General features: G+C 52.4%; 1 protein-coding gene across 2 annotated transcripts in view; it reads right to left on the bottom strand.

Moving 5' to 3' along the window:
- Positions 1-20005, bottom strand: part of LRRC4B (leucine rich repeat containing 4B) — a 37689-nt gene that overhangs the window by 3534 nt on the left and 14150 nt on the right. For both annotated transcript variants that reach the window (XM_059382451.1, XM_059382452.1), the window contains exon 2: positions 17669-18000. In XM_059382451.1, coding sequence (XP_059238434.1) covers positions 17669-17965 — 297 coding nt within the window. In that variant the 5' untranslated portion in view covers positions 17966-18000. The remainder of the gene's footprint in view (positions 1-17668; positions 18001-20005) is intronic.

The following is a 20005-nucleotide window of genomic DNA, read 5'->3' as shown; positions in this document are numbered from 1 at the left end:
GGCCTCACCTTTTACCAGCAGATGTCAGAACATCTGGCCTCAAGGATTTCACAGGAGGGATTATGAATTATCTGCATCTTAGCGGGAGGCAGAGAGAGGTGCAGTGACTTGCCCAAGGTCACACAGAAAGAGATGACAGACTTGCTATCTGGCTGAGGTCATCTCAGGGGAATGACCATAGTCTGTGGGGACTCCAGAGACCCCGCTCTTAACCCCTGAGCTTGGCTGCAGCCTCTCCAGGTAGGGCCCGAGGGGCCACAGGAGGGTCCGTGCTGGGATGGGCATGGGAGGCAGAATCTTACCAGATTCTTAGTAGTCCCAGTGCAGGGCGCACTGAGGTGTGACCGACCATGAATGTGTGACCATTCAGATGGCTTTTCTGAAGGCTACTTAATGCCCTGGGGAGTGCTTGCGTTATAATATTGGGGGGGGGGGAATAGAAAACTCCAGAGTATACACTATGTGGATTTTATTTTCTTTAAAGTTTGAATTTTTACATAATCCCTACACCTAGTGTGGGGCTCGAACTCACAACCTTGAGATCAAGAGTTGCGCGCTCCACTGACTGAGCCAGCCAGGTGCCTGTGACTTTGTAGGATTTTAAAAAGAAGCTGAGGAATTAGCTGTACTCATATACGCACCAAGAAAAGACCATAAGTACGTACTCCAGGCTCTTCTTGGCAGTGAAGTCCAGCTGTCGGGGATTATGGGCAATTTTTTATTTACTTCTTTCTTTTTTTTTTTTTTTTAAGATTTTATTTATTTATTTGACAGAGATCACAAGTAGGCAGAGAGGCAGGCAGAAAGAGAGGGGGAAGCAGGCTCCCCACTGAGCAGAGAGCCTGATGTGGGGCTCGATCCCAGGACCCTGAGATCATGACCTGAGCTGAAGGCAGAGGCTTAACCCACTGAGCAACCCCTATTTACTTATTTCTTTAATGAACCCAAATTACTTTTATCCTAAGTAGAAAAGCATTTTTAAAAGCTTTTTTAGGGGCGACAGGGTGGTTCAGTGGCTAAGCATCTGACTCTTGATCTTAGCTCAGGTTTTGATCTGAGGGTCGTGAATTCAAGTCCTGTGTTGGGCTCCATGCTGGGCATGGAGCCTACTTAAAAAAAGACAAGTAAAAATTTATTTTTTAAAAACACTAGCTGAGAGGCACCCAGCTTAAGGAACAATAATATTCCTGACACTGTCATAATCACAGACTAACAACAGCCACCTTACGTCAGGGCTATTCAGCAGAAATACAATGTGAACTACATATTACTTTTATATTTCCTAGAAGCCACATTAAAAAAAAGAAAACCAAAACAGGTGAAATCAATTTTAATAATATATTTAACCCAATATATCTAGAATATTATGATTTCAACGTGTAATCAAGATGAGAACTATGAAGGAACTATTTTATCCTCTTTTTGCAGTCTTTGCACACGTGGTTTACGGCCTGTGCGCTCAGTGGCCCTGTGTGGCCAGTGTGGCCACTGTGTTAGGACGAGAAGGTTACCAGGTGCTTCCTTGCGTCTTGGAGGCTTTGTGAATGCAGCTGCATTTTATCCTCCAGCAGCTTTTTTTTTTTTTTTTAAAGATTTTATTTATTTATTTGACAGAGATCACAAGTGGGCTGAGAGGCTGGCAGAGAGAGAGGAAGGGAAGCAGGCTCCCTGCTGAGCAGAGACCCTGGGACTATGACCTGAGCTGAAGGCAGAGGCTTTAACCCACTGAGCCACCCAGGCGCCCCTCCAGCAGCTTTTTGAACTAGGAACTTTGCCTGTTTCCAAAAGGCAAGAATGGAGGCCCACAGAGGTAGCCAGTGGCTGGGACATCAGATGCGCTGTGAAGACAGAGCCCAGTTCTTGTCCCGTTCCCCTCTCTCCTGGCTATGGGGCCTGCTGGCTGGACTCTCTGGGCCTCCCATCCAGGGCTGGCTGTGAAAGGAGAATGAGAGCCACTTTGGAGGCCACAGTGTGATCACTAGAGAGTGTGCACGCGGTGGGGGGGGGGGGGGCTCTTGTTGTTGATGTTCCGTAACTTGTGTGCCATTGGGATCAGAGCCTGAGGAGGGTGGCTCTTGGGGCAGAAAACCCCTTACTGCTCCATCTAACTGAAAATCAGAGACGTGAGCCTGACACGCTGGGACCCAGCAGTCCCCCACCACCCCTCTGTTCGCTGACTCAGTGTCCCATCCCTTCCTCTTCATCCCATGGCCCAGCCCCACTCAGCCTCCTCCTCTCCCCGCTGGACATCCGGCCCCAGACTCCTGTTTACGCCCATACCCCCGGTCCCTCCAGGAACCCCATTATTCCCAGTGCAGGTTTCTCCCACTCCATACTGATGCAGACCAGGAATGACTCCGACAGTGCCATCCCATAATAAGACCCATCAGGCTCTCTGCTCAGTGGGGAGCCTGCTTCCTCCTCTCTCTCTACCTGCTTCTCTGCCTACTTGTGATCTCTGTCAAATAAATAAAATCTTTTAAAAAAGTAGTATATACTAATTTCAGGAAAAAGTCTTGAGAGGAAAAGAAAAATGAGCCTCTACTTATATTAACTTATGTTAACAATTTGGTATACATCCTTCTAATCTTTTCTTCCTGCATATAATGCAGGGATATATCTCTTTTTCACCTTTTTTATATTTCACAAAATTTTGGTGATGTGATATTTCCTCCTTGGCCCTGAATTTCCCTTAGTAGTAGTATTACACTGTAGGGGCGATTGGCTGGCTCAGTCAGTAGAGTGTCTGACTCTTTGATCTTGGGGTCATGAGTTCGAGCCCCGTTTTGGGAGTAGAGATTACTTAAATAAAAATGAAACTTAAAAAAATAGTATTACAGGGCGCCTGGGTGGCTCAGTGGGTTAAGCCGCTGCCTTCGGCTCAGGTCATGATCTCGGGATCCTGGGATCGAGTCCCTCGTCGGGCTCTCTGCTCAGCAGGGAGCCTGCTTCCCTTCCTCTCTCTCTCTGCCTGCCTCTCCGTCTACTTGTGATTTCTCTCTGTCAAATAAATAAATAAAATCTTTAAAAAAAATAGTATTACAATGTATTTTCCCATTTCATGATACATGCTTCAAAAACAAATTTCATGGCTATCTAGAATTATTTTCCAGGGTGATACCTCCTTTGGGACATTGAGATGGAATTGCCAGGGTCAATTACTTATTTTCCTTAATACGCTTCTGCCTTCTCTAATTTCCTGCAGTGGCTAACTTTTAAAGTGGGACTAAACCCCAGTAAATGCTATCAGATAAAGGAATCTGGTCTAAAGCTCTCTGGTGGCACCTGCAGGATCTGGGATGGAGGTGGGGGGATTCAGAGGGAGGAGCAGAACACGCTGGCCGGATGGCCTCGAGGAGGGCTGGCCTGGGGTCTCTCCAGGCAACAGGGTGTGTACCCAAGACTGGGGCCACAGCCCCAGGACCCTGAGAGGCCCTGGGACCTGGCTCCTGTGGTCCTGTGGATGGCTGCAGCCTCGGTTCCCTCCTAGGAGGAGCACGGGGGAGACCGGGCTAATCCCATGAGGTGATATCTGACAGTAGCAACAAAAAGCTTCCCTGATCAAATGCATCTGGAGCCGCACATTTCCTCCTGGAGGCGCCACTGCTGTGAGCTGAAAGTCCGAGAAGTCCTATGGGGAAGGACGGTTCGACTTTGCTCCACTCTGGGTTTCCCAAACATCACAAGCACAGAACCCTCCTCGTAGGGTGTCTTTTATCATCACCCTGGGAAACACTGGCAAGGCACAAAGCAGGCCCTCACTCGCTGGCAGGCTCTATTAAAATAATAGTAAGGACAACTGTGGCAGCAGGAGGATCCCATCATCACTAATCACCAGGGGGAGAATGCGGTGGGCTCTTAAAAGGTTAGACTTGAGAGTTTGGACCTAGAAATCCAGAACAAAAGGGCTGCTGGTTCAGGGGCCAGAGACAACTCGCCCTCACCTAGTCTCCATGACACTTAGCTCTGGGGCCTTCCCAGTTCCCAGGGAACCCATTTGCAAGCTGAGCAGGAAAGCACTGTGTGCCAGTCTGCTCCTCCCCCCTTCCAGGGTCTCTGTTCACGGTGCAGCCCCCCAGCCCAGTTTCCTGGTGGAAGGCAGGCCTGCAGCCCTCCTTGGCTCCCCAGTGCTCTCAGAGGAAATTCAGCCCTGCTTGGCTGACTTCTGCTCGCCTCTCCCCTCCCCTCTGCACAGCCCCCTGCCCTTGGCAACCCTCACTCTGGTGACATTTCAGTCAATAACCACTCCTAGAACTATCTTTGCTTATGCTGCTCTCTTCTCAGGATGTCCTTCCCTTTTTGTCTGCCTGGAAAATTCCTGCTCACTCCCTTGGAGCCAACCCAAATGTCCCTTATTCATTCATTCATCCACTGCTTTTTATTGCATGGGGATAAAGCAGTTCTGAAGGTGCAAATGTGTGTGGGGGGGCACTCATGAAAGGGCATCATGATGTCGACCTTACAGTTGTCCCTGAGACTCAAGGGAATGGCTGACATTTGCTCAGCACAGGACTTGGCACTGCAGGTGTTCACTGAGACGAGGTGACAAATGCCAGGCTCTGGGCTGGGCATTCGTTTGTCACCTCAGCTGTCCCCCACCAGCCCTGCAAGGCAGACTATTGTCAAGCTTACTTTTCAGAGAGGGAAGCGGCTCAGTGAAGTCACACAATGAGGATGCCGCAGACTTGGGGTGTGTACCTGGAGGCCGAGGCTCAGTGAGGTCCAGTGACTCAGTAGGGAATCCCACCGTGCCCACTGGGAAGTACACAGCTGGGATTCCAGCCCACATCTTCCTGGTCCTCTGGATGGAGAGACCACAACTACCGTATGTCCGTATGTCCTTAAGGTGCTTGCTGGCAGAGGCTATTCCTGCTCTGTGAGCTTTGTCTCAGAAGTGATGGGAAGGGCATGTGTGAAGGGAGATGAGGGGCATTTCCAAGGGGGGTGGGGTCCCTCCAATCACTTTACTAATGTACTTGAGAGCTAAGCAGGACGGGGGTGTTGCTGCAAAGGGAAGCCTGGTTTTATTGAAGATGTGCTGTTGGGTTGCTTTAAATAGTGAGGGCTTTTATTTTTACCAGGATTCCAGTCAGTTCTCCCTCCTCTGCAGGATGCCTGGGGAACAGCCTAGTGGGGAGTTGCTGGGTCTGGGTTTGAATTCTGACTTCGCTGCTGACCAGCTGTGTGACCTGTGGCGAGTGTCCTAATATCTCTGAGCCCACTTTCCTCACAGATACTGCAGGATCACCGTGAGATTTGGACAAGCATGCAGAAATATATATATTTAAAAATTTTGATTCAGCTCATAGTGATCATGACCATTTGTCCAAGTCTGGGCATCCAGTTTCTTCCTCAGCATCTTTCTTCTACATTGGCTAACATGTCATTCAGACACCACCACATCCTTGCTCAGTCCTCCCATGGCTCCCTATCACTCTCAGCCTGGGGTCAAAGGCCCTGTAGGACTGACTGTCCCAGTGCCTCTCCTCTACTCCAGCCATAGGGAGATGTGTGAGTTCCACACGCTTGCTGTGCTGTGCCCAACATCTCTGCCTTTGCATAGGCTATGCCCTCTGCCTGGGATGCCATCCTCATCCTTGTTCTCTGAGAAATTTCAGTTGCCTTCCCCCAGTAAGCCCCCTGTGTTTCCCTGATCACTAATGTGTCATGCACATTCTCTTACCATACTGGCTTAATGCATCTTTCTCCTTGGCTAGGCTTTGAGTCTTTATGAGTGGACACCATCTGGATGGTTTCCACATTCCCTGTCCCCTAGTTCCTGGCCACCTTCGGCCAAGTGTGTTGAGTGGATGGGCCAGAATGGACAAGGGTCTGATTTGGAGAGCACCCCAGTTGTGTTAGTTGATGTGCGCCTGCACACCTTTTGGCCTGGGTGACAATGCCAAAGTGTTGAAACCCTCAGTGATAGAACTGGTTCCAACTAACTGTTTGTTTTTGTTTTTGTTTTTTTTGTTAACATTTGCCATCTTTTTTTTTTTTTTAATTTTTTTTTTTTTAAGATTTTATTTATTTATTTGACACAGAGAGATCACAAGTAGGCAGAGAGGCAGGCAGAGAGAGAGAGGAGGAAGCAGGCTCCCTGCTGAACAGAGAGCCTGATGCGGGACTCGATCCCAGGACCCTGAGATCATGACCTGAGCCGAAGGCAGCGGCTTAACCCACTGAGCCACCCAGGCGCCCCAACATTTGCCATCTTAATTGTTTTCATCCATACTGACCTGCTGTCTTAGGTGTGTCTTTTGGATTTCGTTTTTAATATAGTCTTAAAAATCTCTGTCTTTTAACTGGAAGTTTAGTCCACTTACATTTATTATAATTACAAGTATGTTGGGAATTATTCTGTTATTTTGTGCTTTTTCTTTGCCTGACTTTTTGCAGCCTATTCTTTCTCTTCCCTGTCATCTTTTTCATTGATTTCCTTATTCCATTTCCCTTATCTACTATTTTATAATTTTTAATAAAAGATTTTATTTGAGAGTGAGCAAGTGAGAGAGAGCACAAGCAGGGGGAATGGCAGGCAGAGGGAGAAGCAGATTCCATGCTGAGCCCAAGGTAGGGCTCCTGGGATCATGACCTGAGCCAATGCAGACAGTTAACTGACTAAGGCACCCAGGCACCCCTCTAGTTTAGAATTTATGCATTTTCCCTTTCTCTTCTTTTAGTGGTCACCCTTAAAATTTAACATGCATACCTGAAGACCACTGTTGGCCAGTTCCTCTCCTCTCCTCCCAAACAGTACAAGGCTGATCCATCCCTACTCTGAAATAGTGTCATCCTGGGCAGGTTCCCAATGAGGCAGAAGGGCAAAGCCATTACTTGATAGTGACTGTTGTGTACCAGACCCTGTACTAAATGCTCCAAGGTGGTGATCTTAGTTCTTGTGGAAATCCTGTCACGTGGGGGTTGTTGGCCACATGTCTCTGTCTCCCCTCATATTTGATAGTTTACTGCAGAGAGGAAAAGTTAATCTGCCTTCAGTCTCATAGCTCTGAAGTAGTAGAACCAAGACTTGAAGTCTGCTTCTCCTCAGTCTGAATAAATATGAAGTCTCTGTCATGTCCACCCACCCTGAGCCAAGAGGGCTGGGCTCTCTGTTGTTTTTGGTGTATTCTTTGAGCTGTGGTGCCTGTTCATGATTCAGCCATTACCCATGTGTTGATTTGCTCATTTGACAGATATTCTTTGAGTGTCTGCTATGTGTCAAGTATCTTGCTGGGCTCTGGGGATCCAGCTGTGGACAAGAAAGACACAGCCCTGACTTCCCAGAGCCTGACCTCAAGTGGGGAGGACACTAAACATAACAATTATGCAAATGATCATTTGAGTGGCCATGGTGTAAACAGCTCACAGGTGCTGCCCTGCCTGCAGAGGGAGAGGCAGGTGTGGGCCGCTCCAGGGCACAGTTTGACATCCACCCAACCCCAGCAGATAATCTTAAACCCGGGCACTCTTGTGACCACTGGCCCAGAGGAGGATGGACGCAGTGGGGACTGGTTCTTGGAGAGGGCAATTCCCCTGGTCCTCCCGGCCTGATGCTGGGCCTGGAAGGACACTGATGTTCTGTGATGTTGCAGAGGAGGTAGTCCTGGGGTCTCGCTTCTGACAGGCACCTAATAGCCAAGTACCCATAGCCCCTCACTCCTTCAGCTGAGTCCTCCTCCACATGGGCCTGACTCTGTGCTTAGTGACAAGGGTATGGATGCCAGTTAGGCAAGGGAGGGTGATCCATTGACAACCACTCCCAACCCTGAGGGGGAGCCTTTCCTCTCCTGTCATCCTGGAAGTTGGCCTGTTCTTAGGGGACTTTCCGCTTCAGCTATGGTAGGTAAACATAACTAACACTGAAAAGCCCCACTGCATTCTGTTGGGGTTTTTAAGAAAATAAACCATCAAGAAATCCTTTATTAAAAACTTAACTGTGGTAGGAAATGATTAAGTGAATTGTTCACCTTAACGCTATGAAGATAGTTTTTCTACATTTTGAATGTATGAACTGATAACAAAGTTTAGTAGCTAACTGTCTTTTCTTGTGAGTGTTAGTTCTTTGCATGCACAATTTAAAAAACATTGTAGTTTTTCTGTACCAAGTGCTTTTGTGATGACTTCTTGTAGTTCCTCCTTCCCTGTGGCAGGGGCCTTGTGCCTCTCTTTTCAATTGGGATCCCCTTGAGGGAATCTGGCAAGCTTGGGTGCTCCTGCACTGAGCCATGTGGGCCTAGACTCAGCCTCTTGGGACCTCAGTGTCCTCCTCCATAACATGGGCACAGGGGTCCTGAGGACTAGGTGAGAACAAGCCTGCATCACAGTAACCCAGCACAGCCCAGGGGTACGGTGGCCATTTAGAACACAGCATCTCCTCCTTTAGTGAAATCCATAATTGTTTCTGTCAACCTTATACCTTTGCTGCCCCAAAATAAGTTCTAAACCTGCTAGAAGTTTCCAGGTCATGCTGGCATTGAGCTCTACTGGCAGGTGCCCAGAGGCTCTGTGCTCCACCTTCCAGGAACCATGCTGGGTGAGGGTGGCTGGAGCCAACCTCTCCAGCCCCCACAGGATGGCCTTCCACTGCTGCACAAGCGGTGGGTGGGGAAGGGCTCTGGCCAGAGCTCAGCGGCCCCCACTATCAACCCAAGAGGAGAGAGCCCGAACTGCTCTCTTCCTTAGTACCCCGGGCAGACTTAGACTTGTTTTATGCCTGCCCCAGCCCTGCCGACCCTTTTTGTTGGCACACCGCTGGAGTCCTGATGGCTGACCATTTACTACCTCTACGACTAGGGGTCAAGTTTAGGCCTGCTCCCCCATCTGTGCAATGGGGATTATAAAATCTACTTCCTAGGATTGGTGAGAGGATGAAATGCCTTTTTACACATTAGGAGCTTAGTGCCTGAGAGCTCCTGTCACTTTCCTTCTCCTCCTCCTCCTCCTCCACACTTGGGCTCATGCTCTCCCCTCCTGGAACACCATCCCAGCCTTTGCACCTGCTCAGGGCACTAGTCACCCAAGGCTCTCTTAAAAAAAAAAAAAAGAAAAAGCCTTCTTGCTAAGGCCTCCTAGACGTCCTTGCCCCGTGCGTGCCTCTTCCTCTCAGATGCCGGCCCCATTCACACAAGAGTATGTCCACTCACCCCGGCCTATTCCCCTCTCCCCTGCCCTCCCGTCATCTCCTCCCATTCATCCATGTAGGAGGCCTCCTGGGCCAAGCCCTGCCCTGTTGGTGGAGTCTGGCCTGTTCCCCACCTCTGCATCCCTACCCCCAGCCCGGACAGTCATGTGAGCCTGGGTGCAGATAATGCCTGGGGAGGGGAGGTAAGACCTATATCAGGAGCTAAGTGCACCCCAGCTTTGCCTAAGGCAGTGAGTGGGGGGGTTAAGAGAAGGCTGGGGGGTGGTCAAACACCTCTTTCCCAGGGAGGCTCCCGGCCTCTGCCCGCCCCCACTCTTTGCTCAGCTCCCACCTCCATCAGGAGCACATAGCACAGGTCCCCTTCACTGCACCTACAGCAGAGCCTGGCACACAGTAGTTGCTCAATAAAGGAATGAGGGACATGAACAAGGGGCCGCAGACTGACAAGCCAGGGCCAGGCAGACACAGGAGGGGCAGACCATGCAGGGAGAGGGACTCATGGTCTCAGGGTAGCTTCCAGCATGGAGCCTGCTTCCTTGTGGGGGAGGAGATTCCCTTCATGGTGTCATAGTTCTGAGGATTACACTAAATATCTGGAACCCACGAGGAAGGGAACTTGGCTGTGGCCCTTCAAGGTCAAGGTCTGTTTCCCCCCAGGCTGGAAGGGCAGGGCTGGGCAGTGTCTGGGCCCCGCAGAGGGCAGCCCCGAGTGTGGTGTGGCTGCGACAGGGACAGGCCAGCCTGGGAAGGGTCTTTGCGGCAAAGGGAGCATGGGCCAGTTTAGAGTCCAAGGATAATGCAGTGACCCTGACTGCGGACGGGAGGCCTGGAAGAAGCTGGGGTGAGTGTCCTGATGTGCAAGGATAAGGCCAGAGCCGGGGCTGGCTGTGTGGACAGAGCCAGGACTCTAATACTCTGTTGTGATTGTATCACCAAGGATACAGAGAGTCCAGATCACTGTGAATTAAGCAACGTCTGGAATAGTGTGAAAAAGTCCAGCTCTCCAGCTAGACTGCCTGGGCTAAGTCCCAGTTCCTCTCCGAACTGTGGTCTCCGGCACAATGGCCTTCCTCTCCTACACCACAGTCCCCCCAGCCTATGAAATGGTGTAAGAACAGGACTTACAGGGCTGTTGTGGATGGAGCCTGGAGCATGGCTGGGGGCCACACACACACACCCCTCTTTCCCCCCACCTCCACCCCCACCAGGCGAGAGGCGGGCTCAGAGAAGTGATATAATTAATGGAGGCAGAGACATGGCTCTTCTGTCTCTCAGGCCTCAGCTACTCAGCTAAAACATGGGGACCCCCACCTGTCCCTCTCCTGGAAGGCCACACGGCTCTGCAAGATGGCAAGACTTTCTCTGATTTGTTAAATTTCATGGTTGCGTTTTGTGCCAGTGGTGACTTGACAAGTGTGCACACGTGTGATTAGTACATTCGGGGTGCCATGGGGACCAGGGGGCCTTGATCTGACTGGGAGTTCAGGGAAGGCACCTCTGAGGTTGAGATATTTCCCTGAGTCAGGAAAGACCAACGCGACCGTGACAAAGGTGTCACCATCAACACTTGCTAGAGCTGCTCAGCAGCAGACCACTTGCCAGGGGCCCCTGTTCGGTCCTCCTAAGTAAATATATATACGCTGCCTCGTGTGACGCTGCACCCTCATGTGACCAGCATCTCCTACTAGGACACAGTGGCACTGAGTACATGCTTGTCTAAAGAGCAAAGGCACTGAATTTCTCAGCAGCTCTGTTATTATCCCCATTTCCCTGATGATGAAACTGAAACCGAGACGGGTTCGATAATGTGCCCTAGGAAGAAGAGTGGGAGAGCATTCCAGAAAGAGGGAACACCAAGCATAAAGGCCTGAGCTGAGTGGGAGGGGCAGGGGGCCAGCAGGGCCGAGTCCTAAAGGGTTCTGTCTTGGGCAGGCTCAGTTGGGGAAGGTGACAGGTGGGACACCTGGGGGACTGAGCTCTGCTGGCGTTGGACTTCAGCAGCTGTGTGGCTCGCTGACAGTGCCAGGGATGTGCGGTCCGCCCAAGCCCAAGGCACTCAAGGAGTTCCCCTGTGCCTGTGCTGGCTCTAAATCTAGAGTCAGGCTGAGGGGGAACCCCACACCAGAAACCAGCCAAATGCCCATCACTAGGAAATGGAAGAGAGCCTGGTAACTTCATCAGACAGAATATCATCCAACGATAAAGGGGTAAGAGAGGAAGCACCATGGCTATGGGGTAGGACAAGGAGGAGCCCCAGCAGCCGTGGGGAGCAAACAGAAGCCAGACAAGCAAGAGTGTAGACACAGGATTCAGTGCGTGAGGCTCAGAAGTGAGAAGTCAGGGGAGGGGCTGTCTGACTTGACTTCCGTGAAATGGGGGAAGTAATCCTATCCTCATGCAAATGCAGAGGTCCCTGCTGGAAAAGCACTCTCAACCCACACCCCCAGGGTCAGTGCTCAGGTTTCTCTTCCCTTTTCTGGGGGCTGGTGAGCAAATCCATCTTCAGCTTGTACAGTCTTCTGTCCGTATTATTTTTAGGTATAACTTTTCCTTGATTACAAAAAGTACTCAGTGCCCTCACTAAAGAAAATTTAGATACTAAAAGGAACGAGAAGAAACGCAGCATCCATCAGAACAGTGGTGCGAAGAGAAAGGCAGTCTGAGCAGTTCTGAGTGGTCCTTGCGTTTTATTTTTGCTTTCCGTGCAGTGTTTAAAACACATGGGACATCCTACTTGAATCTTTTGAAAGCTCAGGATCCTAATCTAAGCATTTTCCTGTGTCATTGGATATTCTTCGAAACTGTTTTGAATAGCCGCAGGAGATGACCAAGAACTGAGCTGCTACCCTCTCGCTATCCTTCGACCTCACTCTCGGAAGCCCCTCTGAGCCCCTCTTTCGGGTGGGTTGGTTGGTTTCTTGAGACAGAGGCACCCTTCCTTGTCAAGTGCTGTCACACGCTGCCCGCATGACCTCATGGTGGACCCCTGAGGGACCCCAGGCAGCTCCTTGAACGCTCCATGGCTCTGAGTACTGTGTTAGGTTAAGTACGTGCATGACCTCTGTGTATGCCAGAGATGCTATCATGCAGCTCCCAAAGGGGTATTGAGGAAGAATTTGGGGTGGCAACTCCATGCCTCTTGGGTGTCTGTCCTGACTTGGGAGGTGGAAGACAGGAAGTGAGGGGGCACCCATCAAGGAGAATTCTGTGGCAGTTAAAGCAACAGAGTACACACACACACACACACACACCCCGATGTGGATGGCTCTTAAAAACCCAGGCTGGGGGCGCCTGGGTGGCTCAGTGGTTTAAGCCGCTGCCTTCGGCTCAGGTCATGATCTCAGGGTCCTGGGATCGGGTCCCGCATCGGGCTCTCTGCTCAGCAGAGAGCCTGCTTCCCTCACTCTCTCTCTGCCTGTTTCTCCATCTACTTGTGATTTCTCTCTGTCAAATAAATAAATAAAATCTTTAAAAAAAAAAAAAAAAAAACCCAGGCTGGGTGAAAACATGAGACAAAGAAAGCCATCTATAATGCAGCTTCATTTACATAAATTAAAAATACATGCACACAAAGCAACAATAAGCATTTTGCAAGAACACACACAAGCAGAAAGATCCACAGTAAACACATTAGGACGGTTGGCTCTGGGGAGGAGGGGAACAGAGCAGGGACAAGGATACAAAGCAGTGGAGGAGGAAAGAGAAGGCATGAGGCCTCTGTGCCCAGAGAGGACCTCAGCCTCATGGAGGAGCGCTGTCCCATTTCAGAAACAGTTAAAGGGCCCATGGAAGACTGCAAATAGTTAAAAATTATTTTGCTCCTTAGGGGCAGTAGAAAAGCCACAGCCACCACGTGTTGTCCCTGTCCTGTCTCAGAACAGTGTTTGAACCCTCCCCGAGAGTGGATGCCACTATTCTAGAGAGGCCAGTGGGTCTTGCAGGCACCACAGAGAACCCCCACTTCCGTGCGTGCATGTGTGTGCGCGCGCGCGCGCGCGCACACACACACACACACACACACACACACACTGCTAAGTTCCCAAGCCAGGAGCTCAGGAGCCAGCCTTCCTTCCATAGACACAGGTCTGCTGAGCACCTCCTGTGCACCAGGCTCTGTTCCCGGGCTGGGCATACGGGAGGGAATGCAGTGTAGCCCCTACCTTCACGGGACTAACCATTGATGTGGAGCCAGATGTCAAGCAAGTGACCATGGACAGGACAGGGTGGGCTCTTTGATCCCCAGAACTCTGGCCATTTCTATGGGGCTTTGGTGTCAGGCTCTGTATATGTGTGCATGTAAGTGTATGTGTGTGTGCATGCACACACTCCCACGCAGGTGTGGAGAAGTACCAGCCACTGTGGGGAGGACAGCACTCAGGAGCAGGACACACAGGACTTCTGGGGCAGCGCCTCTGTGATATTCCCTTTGACCCTGAGATTCTACTTCTAGGAATTTATTCCAAGGGCAGATTCCAGAAAGTTCCAAGAACACGCACTGGGGGATGTTGACCACAGTGCTGTTTCTTTTCTTTTCTTCTTTCTTTCTTTCTTTCTTTCTTTTAAAGATTTTATTTATTTAACAGACAGATCACAAGTAGACAGAGAGACAGGAGGAAGCAGTCTCCCTGCTGAGCAGAGGGCCTGATGTGGGGCTCAATCCCAGGACCTTGGGATCATGACTTGAGCCGAAGGCAGAGGCTCAACCCACTGAGCCACCCAGGCGCCCCCACAGTGCTGTTTCTATCACTTCAAACGCTGGAAAGAAGGGACAGGTGCAGTAATGGGAAGGCCATGCACTGGGATCCCATGCAGCCATTAGCACTGACGTTTTAGACGATGTCAGTGTCAGGGAGAAAGCTGCTCTTGTTACCCACTCAGGGTCTAAAGTCAGCTGCAAACCACTATCAAATGGTGTGATTTCATTTCTTTCTCCAAAAGTGGAAAAAAAAAAAAGCCAGGAATCTGTTGGCCAGGGCTGCCCACCGGGCACACACCGGGAGCATGAGCAGAGAGAATCTGAGCGGAAGGACACTAGGTGCTAATGCGAATTACCTGTTTGTAGAATTCCGCTTGGCTTTTGTCCCTGTGTTTTTACTTAGGTGTATTTTCTAGTTTTTCTAAATTAATTTGCATTCATTCTGTAATAAATAATTTAAAAATCCATTGACATGGGCACAGGAAAGAGCCAGGAAGGCTTTAAAGCAAAATATAAACAGTAGCTATTTATATCTAGGTGGTGGGATTAGGGGGTGATTTTTTTTTCATTTTTTTATTTGGATAATTAAAAAGTTATTTCCTTAAGTTCCTCTGATGGTTCCCTTGGCAGGCTCATTCCCGTCCCCCACCAGCAAGGTGTCCCCGAGGGGAGGCCCGTTCCACTGAATGTTCACAAGTGTCCATTCTTGGGGACAGGACACTCTCCTCCCTGGGGGAGCAGGCAGTTTGGGGGCATATGACGCATGCCTACAGCAGAACTATGCTTGACTTACAAATAAGTTCACCCACGTGGACATTCTGATAAGGATGTGGATGGAAAGTCTGGAAGCCAGAGGCCTGGGAGACGGGTGACAGACACACACACAAACAGGCCCAAGCAAAAGGATCAGCTCAGACCTAAAACCTGGGAGTCATCCTTTCTTCCCTCTTCCCACACCCACTCTGCTGGAAAATCCTGTTGTCTCCACCTTCAAAACAGACCCAGAATCTGCCCACTTCTCACCACCTCCACCGCAACCAGCCTGGTCCCAGCCAAGCTCCAGGCATTTCTCTCCCAAATTCTGCACCAGCAAGAAAACAGCAGATCCAGGATTCAAACCCAGGGCCCCTGGCACTTGATCCATGTGACTTACAGGCCTCCTGCACCTCAGCCGAAGAGACCCAAGTCAGCAGCCCACCTCCTCTGCTCAGAGTTTCCCCTGGCTCCCGTCTCATTCAAAGAGTGCAAGTCCTCACCATAAGCATGAGGTCCTGTAGGATCTGGCACTTTGGCCTCACCTACCATCCTCGCCCTGTCTCACTCTGTTGCAGCCACACCAGCCTTGTCGCTGTTCCTCTCACACACCAGGCAGCCTCCCACCCCAAGGCCTTTGCACTTGCAGGCCTCTCTGCCTGGAAGGCCCTTCTATAAGGCTCCACCTTCAACTCTTGCTCAAGTGTCACCTTCTCCATGAGGCCACCCTGACCTCATATCTTTAAAGCTGCAGCCAACCACCCTTCCTCCTGCACCCACCACCCCTGTCCTGTGTGTCTTTCCTTTTCCCACAGCCGTCAGCATCCTGAACACACACCATTTACTTCCTTGTCATGTCCGTGTCTGGGGCTGTTCAGGCCTGGTTGTCCTAGACTACTGCCCCCACCCAGAAGACTATATTTAACAAATACAGGCATCAAGGGCAAGGGCACAGATGGCTGGAGGGAGAGTCTGTAGGCTCAGATTGGAAGGCAACGAAGGGAGGCTTGCCTCTGGGACCCAAGGGCCAAATAGGCATATTCAGGCAGAGTGGTGAGCTGAGTGACTTCCAGCCCCAGGAGGACAACTGGTGTCAACTCCAGGGCTGGGCTGACAGGCCGTGCCCAGCGGCACTGGGCTTGGCCATCACAACAGAGAGCTTGGACCTCATTCTGGAGTCCAGGAGCCTGCAGAGGGTTTTAGGCTGAGGCCAGGACCCCTTGGTGGCCACTGTGGGACTGGACTGGGCACCAGGGTAGGAGCGGGTGGGAGTGGGGGAGGGCATCTCAGGTTGCTAGGACGAGTCTGTGGGTGGAGCCTCATGCAGGGCCCCTGTGGGTGCTCAGCGAACGTTTGCTGCCCTGAATCATTCACTGAGCTCTCCAAAGAGAAAAGCACAGCAGAGCTGAAGGGATGCTGCGGTGGCCTTGGGCTGCTGGGGAGAACTCAGCACACAGAGGTACTTCTGATGCGCTAGCATCTCCTCTTCCGGAAACGTGCCATCCCATTTGTTCCCTGTTTCTTCCCTTCTGCAAGGTGAGCTGCCCAGAGCAGGAAAGGGCCCTGCGCATCCCGCTCCCGGACAAAAACAGGGCCTGGCCCCGAGCTGGTGCTGGCACCCGTGTTGATGTCACATGAACAAATGAAAGACGGAAACAGAGTCCAGAGAACAAGGGCATGGATGGGGAGAACGAAGCAAGGGTGTCAACCCCCTGCAGGTGTCAGGGGCAGGTTGGCTGAGACTAGAGCTTGGGAATGCAGAGTGGACTGGAAGCACACCAGGAGGACAGGGACGCTGCCATGGAGGTGGGCCTGGAGCCAGAGGCCACCATCATGCAGGAGCAGGGCTGGGACTACAGGAAGAGACCCCTACTGTTTCTGGACCTCAACCCTGTCCTCACTGGTGCTAGCCCCATGGCCATGTAGGACAGCCTTCTTGATGCAGGCAGCCCCTTTGGTACCATGCCCCTAAAAGACCCCTCTCTTCTGCAGAGAGGAGCCCTGACCCCAGACTCTCCGGGACAGTGAGATGGGGGCACCAACCCCTTTCCCTCCCAGGGACAGACCAGGGTGTGCCACGGGAGAAGGGAATGTTAGCTTCCAGGCCAGATCTGGACATCAACAGGAGCCCTCTTCTCTCTTGGCTTTATGGGCCGGGGTTGGGGCAGGCTTGCATGTGGGGTACTGACCACAGGTCTTTAAGACAGTTGTTCTCAGATAGGGCAAGCCCCCCTCCCTGAATATCTGGCCACATCTGGAGCTATCTGGGGAAGTGGCGGGGGGATGGGGTGGCTGCTGGCATCTAGTAGCCAGGGGTGCAGCTCAGCATCTTAGAGCACACAGCTCGGCCCCCACAGCCGGAGCCCACCGGGCCCCAGATGCCAGTAGAGTAGAAGAGAGACCCTGCTTTAAAACACACGGCTCTGCCCTCCAAGCATCATTTATAGCCCACCTTAGTCACGGTCACAGTGAATCAGATGGCAGGTGCCCCATCGGAGCACCAGCCATGTGCCGACATGGGACTAGGCACATGGGAGGCTTAGATCTCTGAATGTCACACTCTCTGGGAAGCAGGCACATGAGCTCCACACTGCACTGTACACTTCGCCAGGTGCCAGAAGATTCTAAGTCCTTGACCAGTATAAAACCCATCAGCCCTCACCCAGCCCCTTGGGGCAGGGGCTCCATCATCCCCATTTTTCAGATGAAGAAACTGAGGCACAGGGTCATGCCCTCAGGATCCCAGGGCCACATGGTGGGTGGAGAAGGGTGGACAGCACAGAGGCCTCGTGCAAAGGTCGCTCTCTACACTCATGACTCCAGGGCCGGGCCAAGGGCTTGCCTGTCCTACACTGTGGGAGGCAGACAGGTCGTCCAACCCCTGAGCCCCAATACCCTGGCACAAAGACAGGGAACCTCGCATGAGAAAACCCAGTATGCAAATAAGATCTCCTAAGTGCCAAGGGGACACCCAGAAGGCTCTGCCAGCTCGAGCAGGAGGAGCCGGCCACACCTGTGCCTCCCCTGGCAGCCCCACCCCCCCGCAACCTCCACCAGCTGCTCTCTCAGCTCACCTGGATGCCATTCTCCTGCAGGTTCAGGTACCGCGTGTTGACAGGGATGCTGGCCGGGACCTCAGCCAGCTCTCTCCGTGTGCAGATCACCCGGCTGGCCTGGTTGCTGCAGGAGCAGGCCGCGGGGCAGGAGGTGGCCGGTGGGGAGCCCCCTCCGGCCGCCAATGTCATGGCCACGCCGCCCCCGCCGGCCCCCAGGGGTGGGGAGAAGAGCCAGAGGAAGAGCAGGGCCCCATGGGGCCAGGACATCCTACCGGGCAGCAGTGGGAGGCACAGGGAGCTGCGGGCACACGCCATCCTCAATGTTCATGCTCCGCGTGGGCGCCGGGGGGCTGTGGGGGCGAGAGAAAGGGAAGAGGATCAGTGAGGGACAGGAACCCCATGTGGCCTGCCTACTTCCCAACCCCCACAGTGGCTCTCTGCTGCTGTTGCCACCATCCCTGCTCCACTCAGGACTTGAAGGGAGTTTGACCCACCTGCTGAGGGCCGCAGAGATGAAGACCAGTCCTGCCCTCCCTGCACTGTCTCAAGTCATTCCTGACCAGAAGATTATACCCATTTCACAGAACTGACAACCAAGGCAGGGGTGGGGTGGGGAGAGAAAGTCTGCCCAAGACACTTGGCCAGTAATGAACTCAGTCCAATTCAAACTTAGTTCTCTGCATGGTTTCAGAAAGGTAGATAAAGAGGTAGAGATGGAGGGAGAGTAAGAGAGAGAAACAGATGAAGGGAGAGAGAGAGGGTGACATGCCATGTCCAGAAGTCTATGGGCGGGGCGGGGAGGGTGTCCAGAGTCTGGTTTCCCTCACAGGCTCCATCCATGTGTTCTCACTGCCTGCAGGACCTCCTGTCCCTTCATCCTACTCCTGTCCAGGAGTGTTTGCCAAGAGACAAGTTTCCCAGCACAAAACACCCTCTGCACAGGGCCCAGCCGCAGGCTGCTTGTCAGACTCCTGTCACATTGGTCCGGGGCCGTGGGCCTCGCAGCAACCACAGAGTTGAGTTAGACTCAAAGGAGGAACTCAAAGAAGGTGAGGTGCCAGACAAGGCAACTGTGGAGGTGAAGTGTGGGCAGGAGAGGCTGGGAGGCAGTATGGGGTGGGGGTGGGGGTTGGGAGAGAGGGAGCAGACTGGAGAAGACAAAGGGGGAGGAGGTGGCCAAGGGGGTCTTGGGAAGGCCGCACCCCCATCTGCCCCCCACCCCCATTGGCCCAGAGGTTGCAGGTGCTCAAGGCAAGGCAGCAGGTGGCCTCCCAGGTGGGGAAGTCAGTGGTGGGATTGGGGGCAGGGCGGCTCTGGTTGCAGAGTGGGGGGTGCAGCCAGGACCAGACAGAAGGGGATGGGCTGATCATAACAACAATAGCAAGAACTACAACAATAATAGCTTCAGCGTTCCAGGGAGCCCTTTCTACAGCCCAGACTCTGCACACATGGTGTTCTCATTTAAGCTTCACAGAAACCAGAGGAGGAAGCTGTTAGGACGCCTAATGGACAGATGAGGACACTGAGGTGCTAGGAGGGGGAGTAGCTTGTCCCAGCCCAGAGCTGGCCAGTGGGTGGCAGAGGGGGACTGTGGCCCTGGGTTCACCCTCCCCTCCACGCAGCGTCTTAAGTACACACACAAGTGCACCCATATCAGCAGGCTCGGCTCCAGCACAGACCCGAGTTCCCCATGGGTGAGGGGCAGAGGGAAGCAGTCTGCCCAAACATGCACATCCTCAGACGGACTCTCAGACCCACGGACACGGGGCCACCCCCCCCCCCCAGCTCAGTGCATGTGTACGCACGCGCACACGCACACACATTCACTTCCTCCTTCTGCAGTTTTCAAGATCATTTTAACTCAGATAAAAATGCATGTGCGTAGTCTGTGTGCCTGAATGCATGTATGAGAGCCCGAGCTGGGGAGACAGAGAGACCGAGAGACAGAGAGGGGTAAGGGGTTGGTTTGAGTCTGTATCCTGGACTCATTTTTCCACCTGGGGGCCTGGGGGCTGTGTGTGCCTCTGTCCCTGAGTCATGTGAACGCTCATGAAGACACCCCCCCCCCCGGGGGCTCTGATTCTTGAGCATGACGGGGGTCTATGCTGGTTCTCCTCCTGCACCTGCACCCGTCATTCCCCTTCCACAGCCTAAGATAGGCAATGACCCAGCCCAGGGGCCGGCGTGGACAAAGGGGCCAGAAATTGCAGCTGGAGAACCCACAGGCCAGAATGCCCGCAGCAGCCAGTCCAGGCCTGCTGCCTTGTCTCTCCTTCCGCATCTGTCCCCATCTCTCCTGCAGCTAGCCTGCAACACCCCCCCCCCCCCCCCCCCCCCCCCCCCCCCCCCCCCCCC

The sequence above is a fragment of the Mustela nigripes genome, chromosome 17, assembly GCF_022355385.1.
Source record: "Mustela nigripes isolate SB6536 chromosome 17, MUSNIG.SB6536, whole genome shotgun sequence".
Classification (NCBI taxonomy): Eukaryota; Metazoa; Chordata; class Mammalia; order Carnivora; family Mustelidae; genus Mustela; species Mustela nigripes.
This window is presented reverse-complemented; position numbering and strand designations above follow the sequence as displayed.